General features: G+C 40.0%; 2 protein-coding genes across 7 annotated transcripts in view; one reads left to right on the forward strand and one right to left on the reverse strand.

Moving 5' to 3' along the window:
- Positions 1–3470, reverse strand: part of EVC2 (EvC ciliary complex subunit 2) — a 61315-nt gene extending 57845 nt beyond the window's left edge. For all 3 annotated transcript variants that reach the window (XM_053940357.1, XM_053940359.1, XM_053940356.1), the window contains exons 1-2: positions 3335–3470; positions 117–171 (exon numbers count right to left, since the gene is read on the reverse strand). In XM_053940357.1, the coding sequence (XP_053796332.1) occupies positions 117–171; positions 3335–3463 (184 nt within the window). In that variant the 5' untranslated portion in view covers positions 3464–3470. The remainder of the gene's footprint in view (positions 1–116; positions 172–3334) is intronic.
- A 173-nt stretch (positions 3471–3643) lies between these two features.
- The window catches only part of EVC (EvC ciliary complex subunit 1), a 49156-nt gene continuing 28219 nt past the window's right edge, over positions 3644–24580 (forward strand). For all 4 annotated transcript variants that reach the window (XM_053940360.1, XM_053940361.1, XM_053940362.1 and 1 more), the window contains exons 1-10: positions 3644–3839; positions 7121–7231; positions 9415–9498; positions 10027–10259; positions 11170–11254; positions 13353–13451; positions 15610–15747; positions 17700–17858; positions 19412–19628; positions 23242–23390. In XM_053940360.1, coding sequence (XP_053796335.1) covers positions 3669–3839; positions 7121–7231; positions 9415–9498; positions 10027–10259; positions 11170–11254; positions 13353–13451; positions 15610–15747; positions 17700–17858; positions 19412–19628; positions 23242–23390 — 1446 coding nt within the window. In that variant the 5' untranslated portion in view covers positions 3644–3668. The remainder of the gene's footprint in view (positions 3840–7120; positions 7232–9414; positions 9499–10026; positions 10260–11169; positions 11255–13352; positions 13452–15609; positions 15748–17699; positions 17859–19411; positions 19629–23241; positions 23391–24580) is intronic.

The following is a 24580-nucleotide window of genomic DNA, read 5'->3' on the forward strand; positions in this document are numbered from 1 at the left end:
CTGATGTCAGGAGGCCACCAGGGCGCAGTTCCAGGCCCCTGCTCACCTTCACACACATCCCCCGTGAGTCTTGGTACACCCAAAATGCTGAAAAGAGGGAGGAAACAGTTGCATACCTTTCATTCCTAGGCATCCCATCTCTTTCTGAAGCCACAGATCATCTTCAAAAACCTGGAAGAGAGCATTAAAAAAAAAAACAAAACCTGTTTTCATAAATGTCTATTATTGAACTTTTAAGCTAAATTTATGCTTCAATTACACTATTACACAGAACCCTATCCTACAAAGCCTCAAGTTTCTCAAAAATTAACTACCAGAAGAGACACAACTTGGCTCTAGAGGTCTCCCACAGCTTGTTGAGCAGTATGAGGCTCTGCTGCCCAGCGTGGATATGCACACTTGAGGCTCAAATTGTACTTACACTTCATATTATGAGGATGAGTCCCTGTACAATATTGGAGCTGGACTGGCTATTCGTTTGCTTTCATTAAATAATCTTTCTTTGCCATTTTCGTAGGCATATTTGAGGATACAGGAAAAACTGATCACTTGGAGACGTCAGGAACATGTCCACATTAGATGATCAAGTCCACTGACATTACACTCATTTCTCCTCCAGAGAACTACACTGAGACTTTCAAAGGGGCAACATGCTATAACTGCAGCTTGCAAGGCAATCTGTGACAGCCTCTTGCCTGTGCCTGGACCACAGAGACTGCTACAGAAATCACAGCTCAAAACATCAGTAGAAGAAAACAGTGTTTTTAAGGAGTTTTATTGCCCAGTATTTTGATCAAGATGTAGTAGTCATACAAACAAGTTCTTATTTATCAAAGATTCTTCCTTGCAGGAGCTAACAGAGAGGCAGGAATGTGGGCTAATTATCAGGGATCTAACTCTGCCTGATGACATCAGCCACATTCCCTGTTTCTGTTTGCTACCAAGCACTGCATCTGAGTAATATTACGTACTGACTTATGTCAACACCACTGTTGACCACGGTTTAAGCCTGCTCAGGGAAGCCATCACTGATTACCGCTAGAGCTGTAACTTCAGTTACCCTTAAATTTCCCTCAACATAACAGAAAATGCAAGTTGTCTCACAAATTCAGATGCACCAGAAGCCCTGGGGTTTAAGGAGCCTCTGGAAAACGTGTCCATACAGGATTGGAAGCAACTCTTTGACATAAAGAAGGGACTCAGAAACAAACATTAGCATGTACATGCAGCAAACTCTGAGCAGCTCTGGGAGACCCCAGGCACTGAGCTCTTTACTAGAGGCTATTTCCAAATTTCTTGTTGTACAGCTCTTCCGAGTCTCCAGAATTCTTGTACATAAGCTGAGGTATGGTAGAGTTCTTTAATGCCATTATTAATTTATTGTCATTGGTTAAACAATCTGTGTGACCACAAATTTTAAGCAACCAAGCTCCTCAAGAACACAGAAAAAATAGGAAACTTCAGCAGCAAGCTGAAACAAAAAATTGTCTGATGGATAAATCAGACAGATTTATTATTATTATTATTATTATTATTATTATACATAGAATGAGTGCCTTCTGGGCTAGAGGGACCCTTGCAGATCATTGTGTCCTACTCTTGAATGAATGGCCCATAAGAGGATCAAAATTGCTGTTTGTGTGCCCTTCCATCTATGCATATGGATATGCAGCAACAGAAATCACATTAAAAGGGTATCAATCCTTGCCAGGCATTTCTAGAGCAGTGCAGGGCCCTCTCTGCATCAAGGAAATGTGTATCAGCCCACTAAACTGATGAAACAGCAGTTTAGAACACTGATGAAAATGTAGACCACCAATATGGTCTTTTATGTTAAATGCAATCTTGTTTATAAATATAAATCCCAAATATGCATTAAATCAGTATATATATGAATTTCAGTGTTGGATGTCAACAGCTGCATTGTGAGCCTGCAACTAAAGTTGACCACGGTTTAAGCATGTATAAAGACATGCTGAAAATGTGGCTTTCTAGCTAACAAGCTTTATTTCCTACTTTCTAGGAAATCAGTACACAACTGGCTCCTGATTTCCACAGGCTCCAGGTTTTTATTCCTGTGTGGTTTTACAAAATATAGCCTGAGTATTCAACAGAAGTCTTCCACTCTGCTGCAGAGTGCATCCACAATACCAGAGGACAATGGGATCCAAAACAGCAAGAACTGCCAATTCCATGGACCTGCACTCACATCATGCTTCAACAGTAATTAATTTAATGCAATAATATTGTCAGGAAACTTCTCCCCAAATTTTACATTAATTTATTCTTCTGGTAAAGTAAGTTGGTGTGCTGTTTTTTGGTTTTGTGGGGGGGAGGCTCCTCCTGGTTTTGAGAGGGTTTTGTTTGGTTTTTTTTCCTGCAATACTATTTCCTGTTTATTTGTCTTTCTGTAATCCTACCAACAAACTACATTTGTGACGCACTCTAATCCCCACTGCACAATAAGGAGTGGGCAAAAGATAACTATGTCAACACATCTTGAGAGGGCTTGACAGACACAAACCTAGATAAGGAGAAAGAATGAACATAAAAGCTCCATCGTAAAAGCTACTGCACTCCTCACTAGAGACTGACACCACTGAGCAGAGGTGCTGTGACTAGATAAACACCAAAGGCCTCTGCTCAGAAGCACAGCAAAGCACAGACACAGCATCATTAGGGCTGGAGATCATCCAGTCCAATCCCTTGCCAAAGCAGGGTCACTCAGAACAGGTGACAGGAACACAGGTGGGTCTGGAATGTCTCCAGAGAGGGAGACTCCAAGACTTCTCTGGGCAGCTGTGCCAGTGCTCTGCCACTGTCAATGAAAAGAAGTTCTTCATGTCGAGGTGAAACTTCTTGTGTTTTACTTTATGGCCATTGCTTCTTGTCTTGTCCCCGGCTACCGCTGAAAAGAGTCTGGCACCATCCTCTTGACAGCCACCTCTGAGATATTCGTATGTATTAATGAGATTCCCTCCCAGTCTTCTCTTCTATAGAGTGAACAGGCCCAGCTGCTGCAATTTCTCTTGGTAAGAGGGATGCCCCATACACCTCATCGCTTTCGTGGCCCTCTGCTGGACCGTCTCCAGTGTACTGAGGACCCTGTCCAGAACCTGTCGGCTGCCTCCCCACGCCGGCGCCTGGCAGCTTTCCGGGCCGCTGCCCCCGGCCGCAGTGCCAGGGAAGCGGCCGCTGCCCAGCCGGGCCCCGCTCCCGAGCACAGCCCGCCGCGGGGGCTGCTGCACCGTCCCGCGGGCCTGCCCTGAGCCCGCCATCGACCGCCGCGCCGAGGGGCCGCTCACCACCCGCACACCGCGGGCACAGCGCTTACCCCAGCCGCCGTCCGACCGCAGGGCTCCCGGGGCGGGCTCCGCCCGGTGCCCGCTGCGAGGCGCTGAGCGGGCGCGGAGGGGCCGCCGGGGAGCAGCGCCAGCAGCAGCCCGGCCAGCGGCCACCGCATGGCGGCAGGCGGACCCTCCGCGGGTGCGGACGGCGCCGCGTAGATTTCTCCAGGCGTTGCCCCGAACCAGGCCCGGCCTCAGCCGCCGCATCCACCCGCCATCGGTCTCCTCCCACCGCGGCGAGGGCGGGGGTAGAGGGGCCCCGAGCTGCGGGACCTCCCCTCATGCCCTGCCCTCTGCTCGCCGCGGGCCGGGCACCGCGCGATGGCGGCGGTCGAGGGTTGTCTGCGGGCCGTAGGGCTGCAGTTTTGGGCGGACTCGCTGCAGGCTCTGCCCGCCCTGCTGGCTCCTGCCGCGCTGCTGGGGCTGCTGCTGGGCGCCGCCGCCGCCGCCCTGCTCTGCCGCTGCGCGCTCGGGCCGCGCCGGGGCGGAGAGGTACGCGGGGCCGGCGGGGAGGGAGGCGCGGGCCGGCCGCGGGCGAACAGCTCGGGGGAGCAGGAGTGCTTTGCGAAGCTTTGAAGGGCGGACGGCCCGGGAGGTGTCGCCTGCCGGCTTTGCCCGCTGCGCAGGACAGTCTGGGCTGCGCTCGGGGCGAGCGGCGCTGCGGGGTGCGCTCTGCAGTGGGGGTAGGTGGGGAGCCCCGTAATGCCTGCCACATCTCTGCTGACAAGGATTTCAGTACTTTCTTTTAGTAGTTGCTGAAAGAAATGGACTAACTCTAAGAGGAGGCCGGTGAAAGTGTTTACGTGTTCTGAGTGTTCCCCCCTGGCCTGTATCTCTACCTATGTGACCTGCAAGTTGCTTCTCGCAAGCGCCGCTTCGTGTACGAGGCAGTGTTGCTTTTGGGGATAATGGAAGATGTACCCGGTTTGCAGAAGCTTTGTGAGATAACTGAAAATAAACGTTAATTTCCACCTTAAACTAGTAATCTTATTTCCGAAGTGTTTCACAGACTTTTCCAAAGTTCACGTTTCAGCACAGCATAGAGTAGAGCCCACAGCATTAACTTTGCACTGAGGGTATGCACATGGACACCTAAAGAAGCAGTCTGAGCACTGCTGACGGTTTGCTTGATGCCAAACTAACAGGGTTTTCTAAAGTGTGTGATTTTGTTAATAACATACTTGTTGTTCTCTTTTAAGTACTGTGGTTCATATCTCTTTATTTCATAATGTTTGTTTAGACTCGTAGATTGCAGAGGCAGCATGCACCTACCGAACCAGGCAGGCATCCTTCTACCAGGCAGATATATTTTCTGAGAATTGTTATTGATTTATGCTTTATTCTTCCATCATGCTGGACTGACTGGATGTAGCAGTGGTTGGTGCTGGCACAGTGCGGGGATTTGGAGCCCTGCAGAGAGTTCTGCCAGCCTGCAAGTGCAGGGTCTGGTCCAGCTTGGTTTTTTACCACACCTTTTCTCAGCTATAACAGCTCTCCTGCATGTGTGTGTCTGCTAGTGTTGATCATCATTAAACATTTCATAGGAGTCAAATTCTCTAGTTCCCAACTGCTTTTACTTTGGAGGATTGAAGCTCTGTTTGAAGCCAGACATTAGCCTAGTAATAAAGGCACTTCAAATGCTGGATCAATGCATCCTGTGTGAGTACAAGGCCTTCTGATTCAATTGCTCATTTGCCATGCCCTAATAGGTGTATCTTTATTGTACTGCCACTACCAACTCAAATGTAGTAGATATGACATTATCCTCTATGTCATATATGTCAATAGGGAACAGAAGCTGTCAGTTCTCCCTGGTCTGGTTCTTCAGATGCATTTAGATGTTTAAATGCTATTGAAATCAATGCTGCTGTCATAAAAGGGTTATTTATTTTGAAAGAAAAATAAACTGCTTGCTGGTGCATACAGAGCACATTGCAGGGTGGGAAGGTTGTATCCTGACGCTGTTGAGCAGGACGGGAACAGAGAACTCCAGATCAGAAGGCTAAGAAAATGAACTCTCTCTTTATTTCAAATGTACCGCTCTATATGTAGAGAACATCGAGAAGACTAATTTCATTGGTCTTAGAGTAAAAACGTCACACCATTGGTGTGCAGTGAATGACACACAGTAGCAGAACATATCTATAAACAATATGTATAAAAAGATAGATTAGAGAATTATTTACATTCTTTCCCAACTGTTTCCCAGGTTGTCGCCTGGTTAGAAAACCTTTCTCTTTCTCTCTGACTGAACTGAGAATACCCACAGTATCCTATGGATCTTATTTCCCCAATTGAACAGGGAAACTGTAGGCTGTTCCTCCTTCCCACTATCTGCCCCAGCAATCCTATGGAGCAAGCAGGTGCTGAACTGCACCTATAGAAGCCTTCTGTATCCAAAGTTAAAGCAGGGATAGCTTTACTGAGTATGGTGTGTTCCATCCCAAGCAGCTAAATTATCCGTAGCATGGTAGCAGGGCAAGTACCTGGAGTCTGAAGCAGCTTTAAGCACCACAGCAAGCCAACGCATTTGTTACTCAGCCTCAGATGATCACTGTTTTATAGATCTCAGCCTGAGTCTGTGGGACTTGGATGCATGTAGGATGCATAAGTCCCCTATTTGTGGATTTGTACATAGGATACACTGGGGTAGTTTTAAGAAGAAGTCTTTACCATGGTAAAAAATAAGTTACAAGATTGCTGAGGGAGATTTGTAGCAGTTCTTTTCTTATAAATAGATTTTAGGAACCAGCATCTGCACTTCAGCACATCTAAGAAGCTAACCCAAAAATATAGTCTGAATTATTGCACCATCTAAGATCCAGAGAGGTGACAGAGGCAAGTCATAGAGGATTAAGTGTGTTCCAAAGCTGGGCTGTTCGCTGTTTTCTGGGAAAATGGACTACTTTACGTACCAAATGGCAAAATAATTTAAGGTGAACCTTTCCATAAGAGAGTGACATGCATAGTGACTGCAGCTGTATCATTAGACTACATCAAAAAGTAGTCAGTGGATTAAAAACCTGAAACATAATTTAAAAAGTAGTCTATGTAATGTTGCTGCTATCTTTTCCTTCACTGAAAAAATAATCCTTCCAATGCTGTGTTTAGAGGGAGGCACATTAGTGCTCTTTTCTGATTCCTATAGTGTGTAGGGAAGATCATGTGTAGCAGGAGGTTTCTTTTCCACACAGCATCTGTGTCCCTACCAGTGGCTTTTTGTGTTTGTGAAGTGAGGCCGGTAATATGGGCTGCTTTTGGGGAAGGAAGGTGATGAACATTTTCTGGTAGTTACTTCTTCCTGAGAGGAACTTCCACACACATAAAGCTTTATTTAAGAAGTTTGTCTCATGGTCAGGGACAAAAAATACTTGGTATTCTCTTTATTGCTGGTAATTATAGACAATTTTAGGTAACTTGCTGTAATTAAGATGTTTGAGCTCAGACCATGAGGTTGACTCCATAATCTGTAGTATGACATTTTGAGAGCTGATGGATTGATTTGACATGTTCACAGCCTCTTAAAACTCTTTTAGATTAAAATTCTACTTCTGGAATGACAAATTTAAAAGTTCATTAATTTTAAGTATTCTTTTCTGAATATGTAAAATTTTCATTCATTTTCAGATTGGTTTTTTTCCAAAATTTTCAACTAATACTGGAATAATTTTCATGATGGAGACATAAATGTATCCAGGCTGCTGTGGAAGATGTTTCCAGTTTACCTGCATGATCTCAAGTGTTGCATTTTATGTTTTCTCTTGGAATTTCAGAAAGATGATTCTCAAAGACTTCTGGAAAGCTTCAATGCTGATGAAAAAGAGCACACACTCATGAAAAGTAATGCAGAACCCTATACATCAGAAGAAGAAATGGTGCTGGAGGTAAAGATCTGCTCTTATAAGTGGATGTCCATTTTGCTGCTTGTAGCAGTAAGCATGTTCAGGGCCTGCTCCAAATTGTCTTAATTTTAGTGGGTTTGGAGAGAGACTTTAAAAAGTGTTCAGAAAAAGTATAAGATGGAGAGTGGGAGTTGATTGCTGCTTATGAATGCAACCATTTCAAGCACTTATTCCCCTTATGAATTCCATTTCTCCTGGGGCACCCTTCGGATATTTTAATCAAGATTCTGAGTTCTTTTTGAACAGAGACTTCTTTGCTTTCATCTCTATGTTGTCATTAGTTTCAAAAGGCTGATGGGATAAATTAACAGTATTAACATAAGAAAAAGTTGGTAAGTACTGAAAGACCACTGTGGTGAGCTGGGATTCAAAGACAATTAGGGAATTCGTGAAAAATGTAGAAATATAAGCTTAACAAAACACTCTCAGTGAAAACATCAAGTAACTTAAGTAACTGGTTTTTTTTTTTGATTATCCCAAAATAACTGGAGAACCAGTGCTACTGTGTAGTTGTTAGATCACTATCTTTCACCCAAAGCTGATTTGACTGGTCTTGCTGAAGCCAAAGATTGTGATTTAAACTGCTCATTTAAAAACGTGCAGTTCAGCTGACTCATTCAGCCTATTATACATAAATTAAATGCATGGATAAAATGTCAGTCATAACCAGCCAGTCTAGTGCTTAGCTTGTAACAAGAACTGATTTTAAGAAAATGTTATTGTTAACATTTAAACTGTTGGTTTAAATCCTGACACGTAATGAATCTTCATTTCACCTTTGTGATCAGGAGTGGTGACAAAACATGCTTGGTCATTTTGCTTGAGTTAAAGTGGAATATAACAAGTGAGCATGGATTAGGTTATTTTTTGATGTGTAAATGTTGTGGGAGAGCTTACACAATTTTACATCTTTATTATTTATTGCCAGTGTTTTCAAAATGGAATCACAGTCTTTTAAAGGTGAGAATTCACAACTATATCCACTTCCATAACATGGCTCATTTATAAGACATTAAGAGGTAACCTTGTTATTTGAGGGGGCTTTCTCCCACCTATCTGTCTAACTACTGAAATTATATGTATTTTTTTTCTACTAATTTGTTCCGATTTCCAGAGGCTTTTGCTGTTACGAGCATCAAATTGACATTTTATGAAGAAGCATAGATGGAAAATGCTTTTAATTAGGTTAGAGCACTTCAGAAAAACAGGTATTTTCATTTTGAGACTTTTCACATTGCAAGAATACCATAATTACTGTATTAATAATAATTGTGTGTTACTTATGCCTGCTGAGAAGCAGGATGTATTAGTTCTAGCACACTGAAATACAGCTTTCCAGCTTTGCTGTGTGTCCAGTCACTACAGAGCAGTAGCTCTGTCCACTCCTGTCCCCAATGAGATTCTGCAGTGCTGGGACGGCTCACCAGGAGCAACTTTATCAGTAAGCTTTATCAACAAACCCAAAAATGGAAATAAATGAAATGGAGATGAAAAAGTGCAGTGGTAGAAGTCCAGTGAATTACATAGCCTGCTCTTCTCTTTCCATTTCTGTTTTTTAGATTCTATTAGTGCTTTGATATTTCCTAAAAAAAGCTGTATGAAAAACCCTGTGTTTTGACAAATCAGAGTCTTTCATTTCATATGACAAAACAAAAAGAGATAAAATAGGAAATCCTAGTGCTTGGATTTACACATTTTATCTGCTATTTATAGCCAAACTTTTATTAAACCATACCTAACCTCTCAAAACAAATGATGATCCCATTGTTCCAGTGTCTAGACAAAGGCAGTAGCAGAAAGTCAGATTATGTGATACAGAAAATTGTGTGAAAAGAATTCCTTATCTATTAAATGTTCTTTGGAAAAACATTGTTATTTTCCCTAGATTTTGGGTAAGAGTTGTATTATAAAAGTTTTGCCTGTTTTCTCCTGGAGAATTAAAAATATTTTGTAATAGTGGTAATGACAAGAGTTCCCTTTTCAAGTTTTCCTACTTAGAATGAGCCTTAGGAGAAGACTTCTTGCACCAAAGCAGGAACAATCAATAAACAGTCATCAATAGGAACACTTAAGTTTTTTAACAAAAAGGAGCAAACAGTACTTCAAGTGAATAATTGCCAGATCTGCTGCTGTTCTCAAATGGTTTTCTGTTCTTTTCCATACAGGAAAGTGAGTCTTCTCTGAACAGTAACATCGCAGCATTTGCATTAAAGGCAAAAGTGATCTATCCCATCAACCAGAAATTTAGGGTAAGGTTTTAGATTCTACTTGTAAAAATTAATGACAATCATTCTGTGTCAGAGTAAATTCCAGAGTCAAGTAATGGAAGAAAATTTACTGCCAATCTGCTTAATAGGGATCTTTCTTTTTTTTAATAGTCCATTGACTCAGGGCTTCCTCTGTAAGGTGTCAGCTGCTTTCAGCTCCTCTTCATTGCTGGAACCTGCAATGCTTTACATGGTGTCCAGTCAATTTTCACTGTCTTTAAGAGAGCTTGTCTTCCCCTTAACATTAATGGAAGTTGGATCTCTCTAAGGAGCCATAAGAAAAACACCTCAAGGATCTAAAAGAGAAAGCATGCACCAAGCAGGCTAACTACAGCAGAAGAATGCTTTCCTGGGCAATGCAAAAGCCTGTCATGTATATGGAAACATTTTTGCTGTGTATACTGCTTTTATATAACTTTTCCCTTAAAAGTATACTCTGAAAATTGATGTGATGTTTGTCTCCTTATTGTGTTGTATTAATTGATCCTGTGAATTTCCTTTGACTTACAGCCTTTGGCAGATGGCTCATCCAATCCATCTTTGCATGAGAATCCAAAGCAGGCAATTCTGCCTAATCAAGTGGTGGAGACATCTATATCAGGCAGCCTGGGATCTCTGAGCCAGGGAGACAAAGAGGACTGTAGTTCCTCCACAACAATACATTCCACAACAAGCGATGACAGGTTTCAGGCTCGAGCCTTTCTAAAGGTGGCCAGCTTCCCTGAGGTGCTGACATGTGAGAGGTAAGCAGTAAACCTGCCCTTGTTTGGTCATTTCCTGTGTTTTCAGGACAGTCACTAAAGATGAAAGGCTGGGTATGAATGCACACAGTCACCACATCAGGACAGGGTTATCTGCTTATAGCCCTAAAAAAGTAGTTGGGTAGATTAATACATTAAGCTGTTGGAAGTCATCCTGTTCCTTGTGAAATTTTGGGAATCAGAACTGGCCAAAAACAATCTCATAAAAGGTGTATTACTGTTAGGAAAAGGAGATGTCTTTGTTATGTTTCGTATGCTCAGTTCACAGCTCTCTGCACTGTCCATTGCCATCTCACACTGCAGGTGCCTTGAGAACACTCAGTGGTCTGTTCTCTCTCTGTTTTAATGGGAACTACTCAAGTCTTACTCAGGGAAAACAGTTCCTCTCTGACACTGCTGATGAGCAGATAGAGGTAATTGAAATGGACTGTCAGCTCTGATTTCCTTTCAGCTGCACCACCGCAAGGTACCCCTAGATGAATACATGTGTCTGCACTCTCATTAGCAAGAATAAGAAAATCATATTTGTGTCCCCGGGACTGGGAAAGCTCCTAGCAATGAAGAATGTTTACAACATACCCGCTCTTATTATGGCTGATTCAGTTTAAAGCTGTGTTTTCCCTGGTTGTATCCACTCATGCCTATGTTCACCTTGTCTTTTTCTAGAGGAAACTGCAGCACCAACTTTATTAAAAGCACTGGGTTTTGTTTATGATTGAATACAGAAATCTCATCTGAGAAAGGAGGCAATGTAGAAATAAAGTAACTTCACTTCTGTTTTGGGGCAGTGTTTTTAGGAGGATGTAGTGGTTAAACGAAACTTACATTGCGTTGTCCTTTTGTGTAACCATCATTTAGATTGCTATTAATGCATTTTTAATCTTTGTTTCAGTTTTGATGTTAAACTCTGCCTTTGCAGTCTTACTTTAAAAGATCTCATGCTTCTTGATACTGAACTCAGGAAAGAAGAACATGTGGTAGGTACTTAAATCTCATTTATAGCTCATTGTTTTGAACATATTATTTGAATATTAGTTTAGGAAATAAAATAAACAGCTGGCTAGGTGAGATGTAGTGCAGCAGAGTTGCATTTCCACATTATTATTTCCACAATATTCCACATTGTCTTTTTTTTTTTCTCCTGCTCTGCATATATATAAGCTTCCTAAAGAAGTAAAATATAATGAAGTATACTGGTCTGTGAAATACCAATATAGCAAATACAAAAAATTGGTTTTAAACATTACTCCAGAGATTAACATACAGCACTTGAGGCTCATAAGAAGAGGTAATAAGTTATTTAATGGATGAGTTTGTCTTAAGGATAGACTTGCTTGTTTGTGTCTTGCAACTCCAAAGACTTAAAGTTTTTGGAATAAAATTGAAAATTCAGTTCAACTGAATCAGTACCATTGTGGTAAGTACAATAGTTGTGAATTTGTACAACTGAGGGATTAAGGTGCCATTTAAACCATAGATAACTACCTGCACCAAGTCACAGCATCTTAAACTGACAAGGGAAAAAAAAAAAAAAAGAAAAAAAAAGAACAATTAAAGCCACGGGACACTCAGTAATGATTGTTTGTGGTGACTAGCTACAATCAAGTACAGTACCATTATTGCTACTGAGGTTTAGCTCATAAATATGAATCTGGACATAAAGTCTATAACTTTTTCCTTCCTTCTTTTCTTGGGCTCTGTTTAAACAAAATTGGTAATTTCTGTTATAATTTACTAAATCCTCTGAGAATATGTCAAAGGGTGGGATTTTCTGAACAAATTTCTACACAACCCAAAGGAGGAAACAGGAAAGTAAACCTGGGAAGCAGTTTCTCACTTGATGGATTATCCACATCTAGTTACATGAGAACAGGAACTTGCGATCCAATTCCAGAAGGAAGTTTAGCTTGATGTCAAAGTTAGTAAGCAGTTTGTAAAGGAAGGTAAGTAGCAACATAGTGATGTAATCACAGAAACACAGAGAAAATGAGCATTTAACATGCTTTGTGGCCCACCAGAAATCACCACAAAAAACTTTTGACCTTTAGCTTTATATTTAAATAGCTTCATATTTTTGCCAGAAGGAAAAAAGGAAAAAATAAGTCAGTCTGAGAATAATTTCTTCCTTTCCCATTCTGCTTTCTCTGATTTCAGTCTTTCTTGGCATCGAGTCTAAGGAAATACATCCTTTTCTATCAGTCTTCTCCTGAACCCTCTTTTTTCTTTCTACTTTTTTTTTTCTTTTAAATATATTTTTACTCTATATGGTATCTTGGTAGTGTGCTCAAAACTTGACAAACTCCTGTCCAAAACATTTGCAAGTGAGATCCAAAACATGACTGCTATATGATTTTCTCTTCTGTTGGGCTCTAATTATAATATATTTTCCAGATTTTGCTCACCTGACATACTGGCTTCAATAACTGTTTCTGTATGTAAATATGTATTTATTTATGTTTTTATATGTTTTACGCAGGGAAGTTCTACGTCATCTTGTTTTTAAGATTATGAGGAACAGGCAGGTGGCTGTAAAATTACATTTATTTTTATTTCCACACTGGAAAATGCTGCGGCAGTTAGTAATGGAAAATAAGTATTTTTATTGCAAGAGAAGCTAGCTAGAACTTGAGATAGTTCCTTTTGGGTTGCGTATAAAAATGTTTGATGTATTATGTGGCTGACTACAGTTGAAGTCAGAGTAATGAGTTTTTAGTATCTTTGGAATACTTAATATCTTCCAGTTTAGGGGTTCATTAAACTTTAGAAAAATGGGCTTTGTATTTTCAAGTGATCTGCATTTCCTCTAGTCAAGAATAGTTTAAAATATGTCTGTCTGGTTACAAGGATATATGAGATTATGTGTAACACCATCTTCCAGTATCTCACTGGAGCCAAAACCAGAGAATTTTTCACAGTGGAAGTACTGGAGATTTGTCTGTTAATTTATCTGTTGTTTCACTTATGATTCACTATAATCTCCCTGATTGATTTAAATCAGCAAAATTATCACAAAGATGGCCTTTACAGTGATGAACAGGCACTTAATCTGGGTGTTGTTTTCTTCCTTTTAAACAGATGTTTGTTCAGATTTTCAAGATATACCTCACAGACTTCCATCGTAAAAAGAAGATTACTGATGGTTTGTTGAAGAAGATCCTTTTAAATCAGGAAAATGTAAGTGTGTTTGTTGGTTAGTATTTAAGACCACACAAAATAAGAGTTAATCTTATTACCACAGCAGGCCATTTCACCTGCTCCTTTTGAACAGCAATGTCATTTGTAATCTATTTCTGAAGAAAATGCAAAGAAACTCCCTTGTTAGTTGATTTTCTACATTACCTTGTATGCTTTTCCTCTTTGTTGCTGTATGAAGTGATCTACGTAATCTGTTAAAGATAAAATGTTTTGTAGTTGAATCCATTTAAGCAAACAGAACATTTTGTACCTTATTCACTCGGATTTAATAACTTCTAATTATCAGGGGCTTTGTTTGGTCCCAAGTATCTTGCTGATAATAAAATAGCAGGAAATAAAGTAGCAGTATGACGCTCAAGGCTTTCATCAGGGGAAAATACACTTATTTTCCTCGTCATCCTTTTTTCTTTCATGTACTTGTATCGTAGTCCATATGCCACTTCTGAACTGGAAGACATATATTGACAGTCAGTGTGTGTTTCAGGTAGAGTCACAGTACTATTGTTAAGGTTGTTAGAAGGAACAAAAAGCTTTACAAAACTATAGAAAATAGGAGAGCTATTGGTTCCACTTTCCACTTTAGAGTCACAGAAAAATCTGGATTGAGAAGCACATCTCGAGATTGTCTGGTCCAGCCTTCTGTAGGAAGCTTTGTCTTATGTAAGGTTATCCAGTGCCCTGCCAATCCAAGTTTTGAATGTTTGTACTGAGAGCAGCCTAATTACAGCAACAATTAAGCTTTTCTTACATGTAGATGGAATTTCACATCTGGACATTTGTCTATCAGCTCATGAGCTCTAGTTGTTGAATACTTTGTGCAGTCTCACAATCTCTGAATTACTATAAGGAATCTCTGTAGCTGTACCCTGTGATTTCTATCAGAAAGTATTTTGCCTTAAAGCACTCTTCTGCCTTAAATCCTCAGGTCTAGTATTAAAGCTTATTGTATTTACTAGATGAAAAGTGAGATTAGATGTGCAAAATCCTTTTACTGGTGGTCTTCTGGTAATGGCTTCAAATTATAAACAGAGCTAATCTAGAATAGGCATGTTTCCTGATAGAACCTAATCCTCAGTGAAGTTTGATGGCGTCAGTGTCCTCAGGCTTCTAAGATGCTGCAAGACAAGGACTAAATCCAAATAATTAGATGCAACAATTACCAGAGAAGTCCAGTTGTTTAAGTGCCAGTATGGGGTTTCTGTGTCCTATATGATGCAGAGAAAGATCTTGTAAACCTGACAGTCTTAGAGGTGAGATATCATACAAGGAACAAGGCTGGTTATGACCACCATGTAAAAGAGATGTTACATGTTTTATTGCAGACAGCGTTATCCACTTTTAGTTCTGCATCATAAAAATTAATGGGATTTTGATGAAATAGTTAGTGAAGCTTGTCAAACTCTACTTACATTTCTTTAAGGCATAAAGGTATCAAGTTAATGCATTGATAGGCAAAAGTGGATGGTATTAGAAGTCCGTGCTTGCCATGTAAGGCATGTTGCAGCAAAGGAAGAGTCACTGTTTTCAGTATCAGTTTACTAAGCAATGGCAGCAGACTAGTATTTGTCAGCAACATCAGCTTTCATAAAAAATCACCCTGCTTTCTAAATGACTGCAAAAATGTAAAACCTCATGTAACCATGCAGCCTATGATTTGTCCCTTATGAGCATTACAGGTTGTTCATCCATACGAGTTCATCCAGCACTCTGAAGGAATCACTATCTGATTATCACCTGGATACTTACCTGAGCTTTTAAACACAGCATATACACTCATAGCTGCCATTTAAGATGAGGCACATGCATTAAAAAAATATTTGTAGCTAGATTCCAGGGGTTATTAGTGTAAAACTCATGAAGCAGTGTTTACTAATGAATTCAGCAGAGATGGGTTACGGTCTTGACTGTACTCACATCCTAGTGGAAAAATATGTATTTGTATTCATTCAGGGCTGCCATATATCTGGAGATTTCCTTGCTTGCTACAGATGGTACATTACCAAGAGACAGCACTTTCTGAACACTCCTGTTCAGCATCCTTAGCCATGAGCCAGAACTGATATACAGAGTCACTCCCAAATTTAGAAGTTATGTCTGTTTTTCTGTTTAAGAAATCACTTGATTTCTTTTCCCCCAGGATTTTGAAGAATTACAGAAACAACTTGACTCAAGACTCCAGAATACTGAAATGTCAGGAGGCCGTAATTCAGAGTTCCAGACTCTAGAAGACCTAGAAAGGAGGGAAAGGGAATATTCTGAGCACGTAATAGATAATGTAACTTTCTAATTTTTTCTAAAATTTTATTTTAATGTTATTCTTTTGGTGGGGAGTTCTTTAGTGCAATGGTTTTGTTGAGTAGTCCACAGTTAGTATTTTATATGTGTCCTGAAAATATTTTTACTTTGCCCCAGCAAAATATTTCCAACTCCCTTTTGGTGTCAATATGTTTTTATAGATAAAGCATTTTTTATGTTTTTTGTAAAACACTACTGTTTTATCAGCTGAGAAATGTCTGGTGCTTGTCTGATAATAAGATTTATTTCAAGCCTGACTTTTAGGAATATTATCCTAGCACCTTGCTTTTGTCAATCCCTGTAACTGAGTAAGGGAATAATAAGAGCCTACAATTTTTTTTTCAGTAGAAAGAAGTACTAAGACTATAGTTGCTGGGCAAAGTTTTAGTATGTTTTGTGCATTTACTTTAGCAAAGCCTTTTTCTTTAGCAATTTTCCACGTGAGAATATATTTACATTTTTTGATGTGAAAATACCATTTGATAGCCGACATTTGTTTTTTTTTTTTTTTTTTCTCTTTCACTGTGTCAGTATAGCTTTCAGGCTAGAAAACTGGAGGTTGAGAACATTCTATGTCCTGTTCTCCAGTAAACTGAATAATATTCTTCCCAGCCCTGTTTTTGAAGTTTGAGCAAATTGACTGCTGATGAAAATGAGAGAGTGACAGCTTTGTGAGCTGCCTGTGCTGATTGACTGTGGCACTTCAGCCCTGGACCAAACAGCCCATCACCTCAGCCTTGGGCCTTTTTCATACAAGAGTTAACATTTTTTAATGTCTGGTGCTTCAGTGCTTCACTGGGAATTTTCTCTGCTTTCTCTAAGCCCTTCATTTTATAGTGGAAGTCCTAGTAACATTGGAACATGTGTGTCAAGTTTCTTTTGCACTTTAACTTTGCTCAGTGGAAAAATGATTGTTTAGAGTTTTCCAGAGTTAGTCATGTAAAAATAATTGCCAGCAACCTTGCTGAGCATCATGAGGCATTTATTCACCAGCAGCAATCATCCTTCAGTGGGTCTGTCACTCTTGTGCTTGCAGATGCTTTTTGTTGTACTGAAAATAATTTCCCTCTATGCAGATATCTGTAGTTCAGTACTTTGAACTAATTCAGTCTTCCTCTGAGAATATAAAGGGGTTTTTGCCATACTCACAGATGCCATAATCACTTTTTTTTCCAAAATTCATGGGTACTTAATAGAAATCGTGGTGATGGATGCATTCTTTACCTTTATGTGTACAAGTAATCCCACAGAGCACAGAATATTGATGGTATGCACAGTCATGTTTGTGGAATCAGAACTAAAACTAGGGATTGTCCCTATAATAATCTATCAGAATAGGCACATACACTGTGCTGACATAAAGCATTTAATTCCAGCCAGCAAAGTGCTTATGTAGCATCTAGCTGTGAAAGGCTTTGATGGTGTAAAACAGTAATAATTTTCAGTTTTTCTTTTTTTTTTGTAAAAATGTTTTTTGACTAGAATACCTGCTCCTATAGCTAAATTAACTTCACAGAATAAAAGGGATGCAGTTCATCTTCTAGGTTTTTACCCTCAATACTAAAAACATTATAGGCTCTTAGAGATGCAATATGTAGAGAACTAACAAATTCTTAGCTAGTTAAAAATAATTACTACAGCTATTTTAAAAGGTCAGGTTTGACCTACTGGTTATGTGCCACCACCAATATATTATACATATACATATACATATACATATACATATACATATACATATACATATACATATATATTATATATATAAAATATATAATAGTCTCTTTAGCTTTGCAAATTGTTCAATATAACTAATACAGAGATGCTGTCTGTGACTTGTATTTCAGTAGACTCATGTATGTGCCTCTTTTCTGTAACGAAATACCAGATGATTAATGAGGGAACATGAGTTCTTTTTTGATTCATGTTCCACAGATGGAAGCCTTCTGGAAGCAGACTGACAAAGCCCAGCAGGATTTTCTGGACCAATCAAAATGCTCAAGTGCCAAAGCAACGAAGATAATGATGGATCTGACTGAGAAGATGATTGCAGTGGAAAGCTTGTTAAGTGAATCTCAAGACTTGCAGGCAATGGTAAAGTAAAAAAGAAATAAAAGTTGAGATAGATTTAGTCAATTTGAACAGAAAGAATTATGTCAGTGCAGAGTCTGTCAGTCCTGCCTTAGGAGTGATGTAGACTGCTTAATCCAGTTGTCTCTTTGAGCTTTATTGCAGAGAGCTCGACTTCCATTGCACTGTAGGAAGATTCATAAGAGGGTGAACTGTCTGTGCTTGAGTTCTAATTCTCAGAATACCATTTAGGTAGTCATGTAAGGAAGAAGTATTATTAATGCAGATGGTGAACCAGGAGCAGGAGCACAAAATCCAATCGATGGAGAATTCTTACTGTGGGCATTACAAAATTTCTTTTTCTTTCAAAATATTTGTTCCACTTTGACTGACAAATACTAATTTAAATTCAAGGGTGATTCTGTGTGTTCAGTGACTTTAATTTGAATTGAAAATTCTTATCAGCTCTTTGGGATATGGTCTGAAAGAGGGAAAACTGTGTTCATAAATGCACCAGCACTGTGCTTTATGTTGTGTTAAATTTAACAGATCCTTTCTTTTTCTTTTGCACAGGATATACTGAAAGGAAAGGGTTACATGTAATTTACAGATTACCATACAATTGGAATTACTGCATTTATTAGTAATTTGGTGTATAAACAGATACAGTAATTATTTGCTTGTTAGTTTTGTCAAATAGACTGAGCTGGCCAGGTATGAAAAAAGTCTTTGCTGCTTGTCACACTTGACCCAAACTGGGCTGCTGTACAGTAAGTTCCTTCAGATGGGCAGACTGCAGATAAAATAATCTGGATACAGATACAGGAGATATTCCTGCCTGAAGTCACTACTGTGATGATGATGAAATCTCATTGCAGAGGTCATTGTAGGTACATCTCTATTAATTACAGTAGGTCAGAGAATCATAGAATCATTTGGTTTGGAAAAGAGCCTTGAGATCGAGTCCAGCTGTTAACTTGGTACAGCATTGTCAAACTCTTTCCAACCTTGCAGCATTGTTTAAAGCAGCTGCACTTCTACCTGGGAAGTCTTTCCCTACTGTGATCATAGTCTGCTTCTTTAATAGTGCAATGAAAGCTGCTAGGCCATAGGCAATTATGCTAATTTTTAGTATATATATTGAACTCTGTCTGACCATGTGTTCGGAGGAATCATGGCATTATCAGAATCACATATGTGTCCTCATTTCAAAATGAGAGCCTGTACTGGTGTGCCATATAGTATCTTGAACAGAGGTCCATGTTGTCTTCTGTCCATCAATCCTCCTTGAGTATTTATGCTTTTTCTGCAAAACTGTTATTATCTTTTCCAGACTTAATGTCTTCTTGACAATAATTTTATATTAGCTCTTGCAACTGAACATCCAGTAAACCTACTGCTAGCCTGCAGTGATCAAGACTTTCAGAAGTATTTAAGTACATGAAGATGGTTATTCATATGGTTTTGAGAAGCCTCAGTGGTTTTCTTTGTGGTTGGGGAATCAGTAGTTCAATGAAAGGAAAGCACAGCCAAAGATACATTCTTGGTTTCTAAACAGGATTTTATGTTTGGTTTAGGACATTCAGGAAAGGTTATTCAACTGGGAGCTTATGGTGAAAATGATCGATTCACTGAAGTCCTCTATACCAGAAGAGTGTAAGGGTAGATTAAATACTGTGTCAAATATTCTGGACCACTTAACTGTAAAGAATAACCTTTCAGTCCGACAAAAGGAAGAGCTTCTAACAGACCTGCACAAGGCCTTCTGGGAACAGCTGGCACATTACAGTAATGGTGAGTACTTAGACTGGAGCTCATGGCTTACATGAATTCTCATTGTTTTACAGAGTAAAAAAAATGTACAACTTCAGCTGTATATACCTCTCTGTTTTAAAAAGATCCTAATGAATTGACCAGGATCAGTTTTATTCTCGAGGGTGTATGTTTGGAATAGGAACTTTGACTTTAGGCCTTTTATGTCTTGTTCTGGGTATTACTAGGTACTTAACTCTATAGCTCACATAATCTAATTCCGTTAATTTGAATTGTACTTGCTACAAGTATTTGTGATATTTCTCCATTTACTGTTCACATACTTGGCATTGCTGGTCATACTGGCTGACATAAGACACTGTCTTAGGATTTCCTGATAGCATGTAAAGCCAGAAGCAGTTATGCTATATACAAAGCAGTTGTGCTATCACTCTTCTGGAAAGATAATGTTAAAGCTTATGATCTTCCTATAATTCTCTCTTTTCTTATGTCAGACTAAAATACTTCTAAAATGAAGTATTTTCCTCTTCCTTTTACACCTCTTCATATTGCCTATCTGAAAAATACACAGTCATAATGAAGTCTAAGACGACTGACCCACTGATTTAAGGTTCCCCCTGTGTCATTTTGTATGTTACCTAATGCCCAATGTTGAGAAATATAGCCCCATCATCTCTGTTAGGTGTTGTTTCAGGGCTCACTGCCTCCCATCAGCACTCACAGAAAATAACGCTAAACATTTAGCCAGAAGGAAAATAATGGAAACTACTTAAACACAATTTCCAGAACAATTTCTGCTATTTTTAGACACATTTAAAGAAAATTGTCATAGGAAAATGGCATTTGGTTTAGAGTTCAGTGAACTGAATACTCAGAATGAATGCAGTCTTGTTGCAGTATGTTCTTGCTGCAGTGCTGCTCACTCACTTTGGGCTTAGTGGTGATAATTTGTGCCTTATCTCACAGTCATAAATTCACAGAATCACAAAATGGCTGAGGTTGAAAGAACTTCTGGAGGTTGTGTGGTACACCCTGTCTGCTCAAGCAGGTTGAGCTACTGTTGGTTGCCCAAGATCGTGTTCAGACAACTTCTGTCTCCAAGAATGGAGTCTCCACCTGGGCCACCTGTTTCAGTGCTCAGTCATCCTCATGGTAAAAGGAACCTCCTGTATTTCAGTTTCTGGCAGCTGCCTCTGGTCCCGTCGTTGGGCACAACAGAGGAGAGTGGCTCTGTCTTCTTTGTATCCACTCTCCAGGTGTTTATATACTCAGGTGTTTATATACTTACTATGCTCAGATCCCCCCTGAGCCTTCTCTTCTCAAGGCTGAACAGCCCCAGCTCTCTCAGCTTTGTCTCATAGGAGACATGCTCCAGTCCATTCATCTTTGTGGCCCTTTATTGAATTCTCTTCAGTATCTCCATGTCTCTCTTGTACTTGGTTGTGGAGCCCAGAACTGGACATAGCCCTCCAGGTGTGGCCTAACCAGAGTTGAATGAAGGGAAAGGATCCCCTCCCTCCCTCTACCTGCTGGCTTACATTCAACCTTGTGTCCACCAGAACCCCCAAGTCCTTTCCTGCCAAGCTGCTTTCCAGCTGGGCAGTCTCCAGCATGTGCTTGTACCTGGGGTTGTTCCTCCCCAGGTGCAGCACTTTGCACTTCCCATTGTTAAACTTCAGGAGATTTGCATCAGCCCGTTTCTCCAGGTTGTCAAGTTCCCTATGGATGGAAGTACAAGCCTGTGTGGTGTATCAGCCACTCCTCCCATTTTTTGTGACCTCTGCAGACTTGCTAAATTTGCACTCTGCTCCATCATCCAAGTTATTAATGAAGCTACTGAGCAGAATTGCACTCAGTATTGACCCCTGGGGTACACCAGTAGGTGCTGGCTTCCAGGTGGACTTTGAGCAAGTTTTCAATCCATCTCACTGCTCATCCATCCTCTTCTCTGCGAGGATCTGTCAGGAGACTGCATTGAAAACCTGCCTGAAGTCAAGGTAGCCAATATCCGCCGCTCTCCTATCATCTACTGAGCCAATTATTTCATCACAGAAAGTGCTGCAGACTTGATCCTCTTTCAGAACATCTAGCTGTGTGAACAGTTTGCTGATATTCACAAATGCATATATATTGTGATATAGTTTCTTTCATGGATGTTTGCTTCTAAAACTGTCTATGCCTAATTCATAGTTTTCACATAGGTTCAGCCACTAGCATTCTTTAAGTATAAATGGTTGTCTCTGGGTGATTTTTCCTTCTTTTTGTCAATTTTCACTTGTTCCAAAACAAAAATACCTCTGTCAAGGCCTTTATTTTATGCAAAGTAGGTTCTTATAGTTATATATAGCCGTATATTATAGTTGGTACGTCCTGTGCAGAAGAACATTATCCACCTCCTGGTTTTAGATAGAAATGAAATGTGCTTTAAAAAAATGATCTGGAGTGCAGCATTTATTCCAATGAACATTGACCTTTCTTATGAGCTTCTAAATACAAAAGTTAAACAGTACCTATAATTCACAAACAGAGCAAAAAGCCAGCAAGATTGTGCTCCTAGGGTACAAAATAAGGAAGTAGTGAAGAATCAATAGTGTTTAAAAGTAAAACACTTCTACATTTATTTAAGTGATATTTTCATTACAGGCTTTCCTGTACTTTTGGTACACCTTCAAGCGTCCTGTCAGTGCATCATCAGCCTGTGGATAAGCACAATAAATTAGCATGGAGAATAAATAACATTCTTGGTGTTGCAGTACTGTGCTCCTTTTGTTTCTCTACAGAATAATTGCTCATAGTTAAAGCAGCTTGATGTAGTGGCAGAACAGCAGCCACAGGTAACTGTTCTTTTGCATCCCCCTTTAGCTGCTTGTGTCAGGAGTAAAGTACTGCTCTGGGTCAGGGTAACTGGGGGAAATGAGTAAAATTTTTCTTAGGTGGAGAGGCAATGAGACATGAAGTGGCAGAACATTTAAAGCAATGATTGCACTCAGCAGCCCAGGATGCAAATAGACTCATTAATTTATATATCACTTGAAACTACAGGGGGAATGAAGTGAGGAGGAATTTAGCCCCAAATAGTTCACATTACTAGCACAAATTTGGAGGGACCTTGACAACTTTTACTGCAGGTTCTTGGATGAGTCACTTTAGAAGTCTGGTATGTATGGGCTGCATGCCAGTTCAAGCTAATCTAAACTAGCACTGCTTTAGACCTTTTCTCCCCACCATATGTTACTGCCCCTGTCCTTGCAGCAGCATTTGCATATCTTCAATTAGGTAATGAGACACTTACTGACCTTCCTGAAGCACGGGGGAAGTTTGGAGTGCTGAATGAGGGAATCTGTTTCTTGGACTAACATGCTGCCTTTGCATAAACAGCAGCACGAGTGAAAGGGAGGGTGCAGGATGGTAGCTGTCCAAAAAACCTGATAGATTTAAGTGCCATGTAACAATTTAGAAGTTCACATCTAAAAAGGCCATCAGGGTAAGAAGCAAATTTCAAATCTTGCATGGTGATTACTTGTCTATTTCACTCACTAACAGATTTCTGTGAGCTGATGTTGTGTGACAGTAGCAGATGCTGCTTCCTCCCTGTGGAGTTGTGGTGCCTAATTGTTTGTGGTTTATGTTCCAGAATGCATGCAACAAAGTAAAGACCTGATCTTGAAACGGCTGGAATGCCGTGCGAAGAAGAAGGAAGAGTTCAAATGCAGACAGGAAGCTGAACAAGAAAGTCTCCTTAGCAAAACTTTTCTTACTGAAGATGTTCATAATTTTCTCAAGGTGAACAAGTAAAAGCTGATTTTCCCTGTTCTATTAGTTTCTAAAGCCAAATATATTGCAGATTTCTCCCAATTCCATAAAAGTAGGAATTTTGGGTTCTCATGAGAATCATGTGCAGTAGCATAGGTGGACAGGGTCAGAACCCCTGTTGCCATGGCTTTTCCTGCAGTGTTGGTGTTGTTGCATTGGAAGAGAATGCCAGTGGGGTTAATGCAAAACTGCATGTTTCATAGAAAACATCTTTTACTTAGATTACTGTGTGTTTGCTTCAAGACAGGAAATACCTAGAAGAAAGTATCCAGCCTGCATTACAGAAGAAAACAGTCTTTACTGATCTAATTGCTTTTCTATGGGTGAGGTTATTGAGGCTCAAAAGACTTAGCAAATTTCAGAGAAGTAGAGGAAAAACTAATTATGATCTCTGGCATGATGCCTTAGAGAAAGTTGGAGTTGATAATTTAATATGGTATGCAATGGCCAGTGTAATGTTTTCATGCTCATATTTTCTAGAGATTTGTTATTATTGTTCCAAATGAATATACAAAATCAGAGTTCTTAGCTGTAAATGCTGAGAGCTGCAGAATTCGAGTAACTGCTGAGATCTGCAAACCCAAGTTATTAAGAATTAAAAAAAAAAATCAATCCTCAATTTTCTTGAAAATAAAGAATTTAAGGTGAAAGTGGTTACATCCAGCAGCATTAACTAAGCCTACTCAACAACTTTCTGACAGGCTAAGCAGGGAGGGGAAACTTGTACTTCATGCTGCAGGACAGAACACAGCTGAGTTTTAGGATTATGAAATGCCTGTGTACAAATTCTGAAAGTCAGAAATGTAAGCCTTTCTACTGCACAGTGGGAGAGTCTTTTGTCCCAGAACAGATGGAGTCTTAAGTGCAGAAACTCTTCAGAGAATAAGGAAAACTTGTACCTGCATCTCCCATGGTTTGACTTAAATAGTCCAGTAATTATTTTGTGAGAACAATCCACTTGGTGCTGAGGAGCTATTTTAAGTTTGTTTCATAATTTCACAGCCAGCCCAACAGTAAAGGAATTGATTGCAGAGCCTCACCATGAGCCCAGAGCAGTACCCATCAAAACCACTTATTTTCTTTGCCTTTCCCCCTTCACCTCATCAAGGGCTCACACCACCATGGTAGCAGCCTTGCCAGTGACTGACCTTCCTGATGAA

This window comes from Vidua chalybeata, chromosome 4 (genome assembly GCF_026979565.1).
Source record: "Vidua chalybeata isolate OUT-0048 chromosome 4, bVidCha1 merged haplotype, whole genome shotgun sequence".
In the NCBI taxonomy this organism is placed as follows: Eukaryota; Metazoa; Chordata; class Aves; order Passeriformes; family Viduidae; genus Vidua; species Vidua chalybeata.